General features: G+C 34.2%; 1 protein-coding gene across 6 annotated transcripts in view; it reads left to right on the forward strand.

The window, feature by feature from the left end:
- The window catches only part of FXR1 (FMR1 autosomal homolog 1), a 66,938-nt gene that overhangs the window by 50,743 nt on the left and 5,778 nt on the right, over positions 1 to 10,417 (forward strand). For 3 of the 6 annotated variants that reach the window (XM_050780113.1, XM_050780114.1, XM_050780116.1), the window contains exons 11-15: positions 877 to 963; positions 2,293 to 2,350; positions 2,438 to 2,500; positions 7,455 to 7,658; positions 9,546 to 9,746. In XM_050780113.1, the coding sequence (XP_050636070.1) occupies positions 877 to 963; positions 2,293 to 2,350; positions 2,438 to 2,500; positions 7,455 to 7,658; positions 9,546 to 9,746 (613 nt within the window). Of the gene's footprint in view, positions 1 to 876; positions 964 to 2,292; positions 2,501 to 7,454; positions 7,659 to 9,545; positions 9,747 to 10,417 lie in introns of all 6 variants that reach the window. The other 3 variants (XM_050780110.1, XM_050780111.1, XM_050780115.1) reach the window with 1 other exon arrangement.

The following is a 10,417-nucleotide window of genomic DNA, read 5'->3' on the forward strand; positions in this document are numbered from 1 at the left end:
AGTGATCCACCTGCCTCAGCCTCCCAAAGTGCTAGGATTATAGGTGTGAGTCACCATGACCTGCCAGAAAATCATTTTAACTTTAAAAGTTGATTTATATACTTGGAAAATTAAATTGGTTATAAATCAGAAAATTTGGTATAAACTGATTTTTAAAAATGATTTTTAAAGTGTTTAGCACACAGAACACAATTTACAACAGTAAATTGGGGTGCAAATCTGACAAGTGATCGAAAATCTGAGTATTTCAACTTACATGGATTTTAGCATTTTTTCCCCCTTAAATCTTGAAGTTTAGTACATGTAAATTGCTGCGTGTTTCAGAAGAGTTTTCCTAATTGTATATTGGGGCTGGGTACAGTGGCTCACGCCTGTAACCCCTTTGGGAAGTCAGTAATCCCAGCACTTTGGGAAGCCAAGGCAGGAGGATCACCTGAGACAAGGAGTTGGGCAGCAGAGCAAGACCCTGTCTCTACAAAAAATAAAAAATAATGACTGGTTGTGGTGACACGCATCTGTAGTCTCAGCTGCTCTGGAGGCTGAGACAGGAGAATCACTTGAGCCCAGGAGTTTGATGCCGCAGTGAGCTGTGATTGCACCACTGCACTGTAGCCTGGGCAACAGAGCAAGATGTCATCTCAAAAAAAAAAAAGGTAGGGGGTGTGTGGGTGGGTGTGTGTGTGTGTGTGTGTGTGTGTGTGTGTGTGTGTGTGTGCCTGCCTGTCAATTTCATGTCACTTTCAGACTCTGTGTGTGTGTGTGTGTGTGTGTGTGTGTGTGTCTGCCTGCCTGCCTGTCAATTTCATGTCACTTTCAGACTAGAACTTTGTTAAAATATTAAACACTGAAGACTTTTTTTTTTTTTTTTTTAAACAGGGTATGGTTCCATTTGTATTTGTTGGCACTAAAGAAAGCATTGGAAATGTGCAAGTTCTTTTAGAGTATCATATTGCTTATCTAAAGGTTTGTATATGGTTCATACTATATTCTGATATCGTTGCTGCATTTACTACATAAATGTTGTACATTTGCTACAAATTTTAAATGTCCTCACATTAAACATTTTATATTTGAAGTAAACTTCAAATCTTTAAATATTTTTGTTAATTCAGCTTCAGATTTGCCATTTTTCTACATAAGAATTTAAAAAGTCTTTTGTCATCTTAAAGTGATTGGCGTTGTGTGCGTAGTTTCTCTTCTCTCTGAGTTTTTATATTTCTTTCTTGTTTAAGAAATGATTACTTTCCTTTGTCTTCATGCAGTTTGACTCTCAGATCACTTATCTATCTGCATGTTCATACTGCAGCCATTTAGTTTTTACTTTTGTACTTTACATACAAATAGGGTACAGAACCAGGAGTGACATTGGGATTCCTTGGTAACTTTGGCATTATGCAAATCATCTGCATCATCTCCATAGACATTATTTGATAATTTGTAACCATTGTTAACAAAATAGTCTATATGAGTTGATACATAAAGAGCAAGGGTTTTTAGAAAAATATGACCCATAAATTATTAAACATTTTAATTTTATTTTCTGCTCTTTCCCTTTTATTCCTGCTGTTTCTCTTTTTAAAGTATAATAATATCCTCACCTGTTCTCTGCCTCTAGTATGTTTTCCTCCCAGTTTGTTGTATCATTGCTGCTGTTACTATTTTGAGATCACTCCGATAATGTCATTTCTTTCTTTTGAAATTCATCTTTATATGAAAAGTCGCAATTAAAACTGGCATTTTGAAGCCAGTGCTTTATCTTTCAGTACTCATCTTTTAACCAAGAGTTTTCTCTAGACATCTAACCTTTGCATCTTGTAATGACCTCAATTTCTGAATGACCAAGTCTAGCAGCCCTTCTAGGTCACAACTCATGTGTGTCTACTTTGATAGGAAAGTAGCTTGTTAATAGTACCTTTCATAGATGCTGCCTGTATCTCATTCGGCAGTTCTAACTCCTTGAGGGCAAAATCTGGTAATATTGTATAATTGTTAGCTATTTAATAAATAACTTATTTTAAAGCTGTTAAACATCCCCTTGATCGGGGAGAGTCCATGTCCTCTTTTATATTGTATGCCTATAGCAGCATGTTCGGCACACTCTAGGCCGTTCAGTAAATGTTGAACTGAAACAGCAAATGACCTCATCAATTCTGTTGACTAGGAACACAATGCTCTTTACCATCTACTTCCCTAAGGTCACAGTTTTGGTAAGGAGCACAGCTCTAGCTCTAGGCTTTAGGAAGACAAAAAGTTATATATAAGAAGACTTACTCATTTTTGTTTTGATTGTAGGAAGTAGAACAGCTAAGAATGGAACGCCTACAGATTGATGAACAGCTACGACAGATTGGTATGGGTTTCAGACCTTCTTCCACCAGAGGGCCTGAAAAAGAGAAAGGATATGCCACTGATGAAAGTACCGTCTCTTCTGTACAAGGTTCTAGGTCTTATAGTGGAAGAGGCAGAGGTCGTCGGGGCCCTAATTACACCTCCGGTTATGGTAAAAAAACTTTTTTTTTTTTGTAGTAGTAATAATAGTAGTTTAGGTGCTCTAACACATTTTCTTATAATTAGTTCATTATCTTGGCTTTGAGGGTAGAAGGTAGTTTTGAAGGTTTGGTACATGTCTTAATAGTAGTGATGGTATACGTTAAAATGACAGTAAAATATATAAAATTTCCAAGCAGTTATGTAACGAAGCAAAGCATGTTTTTAAGTTGGTAGTTCATTGTCATGTTCATTATATTTACAAATAATACATACGTAACTTGTTTTTCAAATACTTTGCTAGTACAGTTTTATACATTTCCCAGTAAATACCTAGTAATGGTGGTGATACTTTTAGGAATCATCTTTTGTCTACCCTCTTCAAGTAAAAAATGAAAAGTATGCGAATCACTGCCAAGATTGCATATAGCAAGTCTTTACCAGCTTTTAAAAAATATTTTATTTACTCATTTGGCATATTTGAATATATTAACATCTCACATCTGGAATTACTTTGTTTAACAACATTTCACTAAAATGAAGGCTCTGAAAGCCAGAATCTAATTTAACACTTCATAAATGAACATTTTCTAAAATATATTTCACTGTGAGGATTGGGTATAACCCAGGTAGGAAGGGGACAGTGGAGTGATGATAGTCAACAATTCTCTAATCCTAAATTCTCCCTTATTCTTCTTCAGCTTTGGAGTTGTTCCATTTTTCTACATTTGGACTTGGATCTTAGCAGTGACCTGATTTGTTTTTTTCCTTCGCCCATTTTCTTTCTCTTTTCCTGTTCTTTTCTTCACTCCTATACTTACTCTCTTTTGAGGAAATACAAAACATTTTCCAAAATGTAAGGCATTTAAGGAATATAGAAATAAATGCAAATTTCCTGCTTAATTGAAGGATCATGTAATGCTGACAAAGTTATATTAAACCTGAACTATCTTCAATTTGTTGTAGAGTTGTAAGTTTGTGTCCCTTCCCTTTAATATCATATCTTTATGTTCTCATTTTTACGTATATATTTTTATTTAATGCAGTATTGAAACCTAAATAGCAAAATTCTAATAAAGAAGTATTCAGCATATAAATGGATGAAAATTGCAAACTGTTATTATATTTCTGAAAATGTTTAATGCAAAAGACAGTTAACCAGTAATCACATAGAAATTAAATATATTCTCATTGATTTTTGAACCATACATTATTAGCATAGATAATCAGACTTATTGGATGAAGAGTACGATGAATTCATTGAATAATTTTATTAGCTTTTGTGGGAAGTCTGCTTATTGAGAGCTTACTCTGGCAAAATGCTTTTGTTGAGAGTAGATAATTTATGTGAGAGGTAGAGAAACATCATCTGGATTCAAGAAAGCTGTGCAAATTGTTCAGTAGATGGCACTCTTAGCTCTGAATCTTAGCGGAATTAATAACATTTTATTTCTTGAAATAGTTACCAAATCTGAGTGGGCTTGGAAAAGCACGAAAAACCATTTGAATTTGGTTGTAGATGTTCATGTATACTTTATATGAGCGGGACTTTTAGTTGATTTTTATATATATATATATTAAAGTACGAGTTTTATCAGTTTAATAGGAACTATAAGAAACATTTCCCAGTGTAACATCTCCGAAGTTGGTAAATGTGCGTTAAATTGGACATCTTACAACTTTAACAACATTTTCTTTTTTAATGACACATAAAATAATATCTTAAAATTGATGGCCTCTTGGAGTTGATAAAATGTGATTAGTTTTAGCTATTAAGCTTAGCACAACCATTGAAAATGATATAAACCATCTTCATAAGGTGATTTTAGAAGTTTGAGGGGGAAAATATGATTTTAAAATTGGTTAAAAACACAATGTCATTATGTTTCGTTACTTTTTTTTTGTTTTTTTGAGACAGAGTTTCACTCTTGTTGCCCAGGCTGGAGTGCAGTGGTGCGATCTCGGCTCACCGCGACCTCTGCCTCCTGGGTTCAAGTGATTCTCCTGCTTCAGTCTCCTGAGTAGCTGGGATTACAGGCATGCACCACCACGCCCGGCTAATTTTGTATTTTTAGTAGAGACAGGGTTTCTCCATGTTGGTCAGGCTGGTCTCAATCTCCCGACCTCAGGTGATCCGCCCACCGTGCCTCCCAAAGTGCTGGGATTACAGGCGTGAGCCACCATGCCTAGCCTGGTGTCGTTACTTTTAAAGCTTGTTTAAAAAGACTTTGAATCCCCAACTTGTATTTTACAAAATTAAGGGGTTGGAATAAATGGTTTCCCTGATTATTCATTAGAGTATTTGTTTTCAATTGCAGTAAATAAATTATCACAAACTTAGAGGCTTGAACCACAGAAAGTTACTGCCTTATAGTTCTGTTGGTCAGAAGGCTGACATGGGTCTCACTGGGCTAAAATCTTGTCAGCTGGGCTATGTTTCTTTCTGGAAGGTCTGGTGGGATTCCCCTTTCGGTAGTTGAGAAAGTTTCTCTACTTTTAAAGACCCGGTGAGATTAGTTTGGACCCACCTGGATTATCCAGGATAGTCTCTCTATCTCAGCGTCCTTAGCCTTAGTCACATGTGCAGGGTCCTTTTTGCTATCACAGAAACATTTCATATGGGTTATTAAGAATTATTTAATATGAATAATGTTGAGCACTAGCCAATTCATTAAAATTTTGGGGGTTATGGCCTCAATATCTGTTTTACCTACTGAAATCTATGATTTAGACATTCCCTCTAAGTATCTTGAATACTATATGTAGGTTAAATTTAAGGAAGACTTTACTTGCTGTGACACGGGGTTAGATAAATACTAGTCTGGATTTCAAAGGATACTTCAATAGGAACTTTTGAGAGAGTCTTCAAAATGAAGTATTCTTTATTTGCCCTGAATTTTGGCAATGGTTTCAGATAGGGTATATGTGTGTAAATAAATTCAGAAGTTCTTAAACGTTCTGAAAGGTTTTTTTTTTCACTATTCAAGGAGAGATAAATTGCCTTCATTGCAACTTTTATGACATCATGTTTAATAAAGTGCTTTTTGTCATTTGGTGAAATAAATGTTAGGGGAGATTAATTCCCTTCCCTGAGATTCTAATCCCAACAAAGAATTGAAAGTGAATAATAGAAATTTGATGTATTCTTTGAAAAAACACATATCCAACTAATTACCAAATTGCTTTTATAATTGACTAGTTAAATCTATTGTTAACAACATGTGGAGAAAAGGTAGGCATCCTAGAGTTACCTTTAAAGGAGAAAGGGAGTAGGCACCTTCATGTATAAAACTTCATATACATATATACATATACCTTCATGTATAAAACTTTACATTTTATTCCCTGCACCTTAAAACTTTTTATGTCTGAAGAGCTCATTTTTCCTCACATGATTGCAGAGTTTAAATATAGGGAACTTCAAGGTATTTCATGACATCACTCTTATCTGAGAATTTAGCAAATGAACTTCAAAATAATGTAGCAAATTATTTGGTTGAGAAAATTGTTATACACACTGCTAGGCATTTGAGGACATGTAAGATGGAGTTCCACCCTTTATCATAGACCAATTTTGAAGTAATTCCAAAGGAGGAAAAATAACACGGCAAAGTCTATGATAAATATGGGGCGATTTTAGGATAACAAAAAATGGGGAGATGCCTATTTTAGTTGCAGTGGTCTGGAGTTAGAAATTGAACTAGGCTCTGAAGGAGATATATTTGGTCATATAAGAGGGAAAGAGGAAGTGGCATCCCAGAACTAACAAGTAGAAATGAATATGATAGTGATTGAGTCATACATATCTGACACTTTAGTTACAGTAATTATTAAATAATGATACTGTAGGCTTCTGATGATATCTTTGTAGTGTTTAAATAAATTTTTGAAAGGTCACCATTACAATAGTTGCAGTGTTAGAAATGGTCTGTAAACTTCTAAAGGCATGCTGAGTATTTGTCTCACTGGTCATGGCTTTAGTTCTGTTGTCAGGAGAGAGACCTTCTGTTTCAGAGAAACCTTAAATTCTGTTTAGTTGTTGCACATATTAGGTTGGTGCAAAAGTAATTGCGGTTTTTGCCATTAAAAGTAAAAGTAAAAAAAGCAGAAAGTAAAAGTAATTTTAATGGCAGAAACCACAATTTAAGATGCTAGTAAAGTATGCTATCATTTTATATACAACCTACTGGAAAAATTACTATGATAAGCTGGAAGCTTATAATAAAGATGCCATCAATTATAAGAAATATCTTGATTTCAGAGATGTTAACATGTGAAAAGTATACCCTAGAATCAGTGAAATGATGGTGAAATACACTATACAGTTAAACTATTCATTTTTGTAAATATGATTAATTTACTCAAATATTGGATAGAAGTTATTTTTATTGTATGAATAATTTAGGTTATTAAAACCCAAATGAGCAGAAACATTTGACTATCCATATTAAATACATTTTAATATTGATACATGATGGATGCTCTTGTTTGTTCTTTTTTTTGTGTGTATGCCAAAACCCAGGAATTAATGTTATGTGTATTTTCTGTAATTTTTCTGTTAACTGCATTTCTGCACATTAGTTTTTTTTAACTTCCATGACTTTATATTTCCTGGATATTGTCCTTTTTTGCTGATGGAATGGTCACACCTTTGACTATAACATGACATAGCCCATCTTAGACTGTAGTGAGGGATTCTTCTGCTGGTTTTGAAGAAGTGAGCAGCCTTCTGCACATCAGTTTATTTTTAATCTGTATTAAGGAATAGATACTATACTATATTAATAGTATAATAATATTTGATTATTCCTTAGTACATTTCAGATTGATTTTAACTTTCATGGATCTTTCTTTGAAGCAGCCAAACGGTATTGCTTATTTAAACAATTTGTAGGAAATAATTTTGAACATTTTAAAAGCCTCTTTTTATAGAAATCTAATTGGTTTATGTTCTTTTCTTCTCCAAGGTACAAATTCTGAGCTGTCTAACCCCTCTGAAACGGAATCTGAGCGTAAAGACGAGCTGAGTGATTGGTCATTGGCAGGAGAAGATGATCGAGACAGCCGACATCAGCGTGACAGCAGGAGACGCCCAGGAGGGAGAGGCAGAAGTGTTTCAGGGGGTCGAGGTCGTGGTGGACCACGTGGTGGCAAATCCTCCATCAGTTCTGGTAGTCTTTTCTATACTCTGTCAGCATCATTCTTTGTAAACAGTATAATTTTACACAAGTTAGTTCATCTCCCAGGGGGCCATCCATTTTTGGAAGTTTCTCTTTCTACGCGTCTTAGAGAAGGTAGTGGATCATATAGAGTATCAGGAAAAGCCCTTGTAGAGTGTTTCTCAGTGAAGGTTTACTTAGAATATTCTGTTCACAACTTTAGTTGACAGCTTTTCTTTATATTATGAGGGTCAGATGTTTATCTCTTCAGGTTTGGGAGGCTTATTTAATTAGAAATTCTTTGTTTTCCCTAGAATTTTTGGGTTATGTATTTTTGTTTGCCAGACAGACCCAGAGATTTCTAATGCACGGAGAGATGTCAGTACTTTTCTATATTTAGTATTGAAAACTAAGTGAAGAGCGTTCTTAGCTATACTATATAGTACTTTGGGAACAGGGAAAAATTGTGGAATTAACTAAGTTTTTTAATCGTTTGAGGAATTGTGCTGTAAAGGAGTGTTTGGATGACTAAAGATTTGAGGGTGTAAGAAACATTTTACTTAATTCTGTCTTCTAAAATTTTTTTATGCTTTACATTAAGTTGTAGGAGTTTCCAGAATATTCTTGGTTAGCATAACAGGCTAGGGGGATTATTGCCAGGGATACATAGACTATTAAGGATATAACTTTTAACATATCATTATGGTATACCACTTTAAGAAACCCACACTTTCCTTAATGTTATACCCATGAAAACTTATGTAGTATTTTAATATTATAGAAAGTGTGTGTAGATACATTAAATAAGATGCCAGCTGTGCTTACAAATTACAAAAACTGGAACAAATCAGGGCAAAAATTAGGAACTTGTTCTTTGTTTCTTTAGATTTTCTCACTTTCCACAGTAATATTCTTTGAGCCCTAATAAACTTACAGGCTTTCAGGAAAATAGCTTTTATATTTTAGTACACTGTGTACAGTTACCAAGGTGATTAAAATTACAGTATACTGAACTGAAAAATAAATGTACTTGACCTAGTGTTTTATGATTAATGGATACGCTTAGTGTCTTTTGCAAAGATGGTTAGCTTGCTAGCTGTTACCAAAGGAATCTTAGGAAAAATCGGAATTAGTTGAATTTCTGCTATAAATTTGATTGTTGGAGGTAATAAATGCACATAGGTAAGACGGGTATTTTTCTTATGAATTATACCTTAACAGTTTTTCCTTTTCTACCTTCACCTAACCTTCACACGTTGTTTCTAAAGATGGAGTACTAGTCAGCATTCGTTTCAACATTTTCCTTTCATAACCAGTTAGAAGTTCAACCTTATTTAATTGGCTGCTTTGTTTCATCTTGTTTTGATTGCTTCAGTTCATGGTTACAGATTTCTATTATGTCATGGAATGTAGGTATTGAGTATTATTTGGGAAATAGTCTATCAACATCAACACAAGAAAGCTGCAGTCATCCTGAACTCAGTTACGGACGAAAGCTCTTTCGTATAATTATTTCTTAACAGCTGAATATTTATTTCTTTTCACTTTTGTTTTTCTAGCCTCTGGGCAGGATAACCTTGAAATGTGAATGCCAGAATTAGCATGTAATACACTATTTTCTAATGTATATTTTAAAAACAAGGCACAGGAAATGTTAGGAAGCCAAGATGTCTGGTCACTTTCTACTTTAATTTTTCATCACCACTTAAAGTTTTATCATATTTAATTATCTTTGTTATTTTCCAGGTAAATAATATTGAAAACATTTTATGTGAAGACAGTGCATTTTTATTGGGGGATATTGAAGTTTATCATTAATTGATATAGTTCAATATAGATCAAACATTCATAATTGCAGTCCTCTTAAACGAATATTTCTTGCCTCTGACATGAATATAGTGCTCAAAGATCCAGACAGCAATCCATACAGCTTACTTGATAATACAGAATCAGATCAGACTGCAGACACTGATGCCAGCGAATCTCATCACAGTACTAACCGTCGTAGGCGGTCTCGTAGACGAAGGACTGATGAAGATGCTGTTCTTATGGATGGAATGACTGAATCTGATACAGCTTCAGTTAATGAAAATGGGCTAGGTATGTAAGCACTTAGGGAAAAGAAATACATATATATATATATAAATTGTATACTATTGTTAGTGTATGAAGCTTTTTTCAAAGAAAGTATGCAATTCACAAATTGACCTTTTCTTAGTGTTTACTTGGAACAAGGTAGATAGCTTTTTGTCTGTCTTAAATGTTTAGTTCTCAGATTTCTTATAGCCAAATTATTTGAAACTTGGAGGGTTAAAGTGCCCTTTGATGCCATTAAATCAGTACGGCAAGGTACTTAGTGCTTTTATTGTCCCCAAGCTAAAATCAGGCTTTCAACTTACCTCTTTTAAAATAATTATAAATGACACTGGTAAAGGTATATATATCAGGAGTAGGCATTAATTTTCAAGGGCTAAAATGTCATTAACTTCGGTATAAACCAAACTGTACTAGAGAGGAAAACTGTGTCCCTGAATGATGGCAGTTTAAGTCTGAGAGTTTTACTGTGAGTTAAAACCCTCTGAATTTCCAGATGATAATTCCATTTTTAATCCATTTGGAATGCTGAAAGCTACAAAATGTATTTCCTGTCAGTAAACATTTGTTGTTTTATTTTTGGTGTTTAATTAAAAGTTTATTTTTACCCTTTAAATCTTTGAAGGAAAGGTTTTTTTTTTGTTTGTTTGTTTGTTTTTGTCAGAATAGTTCATGGT

The sequence above is a fragment of the Macaca thibetana genome, chromosome 2 (genome assembly GCF_024542745.1).
Source record: "Macaca thibetana thibetana isolate TM-01 chromosome 2, ASM2454274v1, whole genome shotgun sequence".
Taxonomy (NCBI): domain Eukaryota; kingdom Metazoa; phylum Chordata; class Mammalia; order Primates; family Cercopithecidae; genus Macaca; species Macaca thibetana.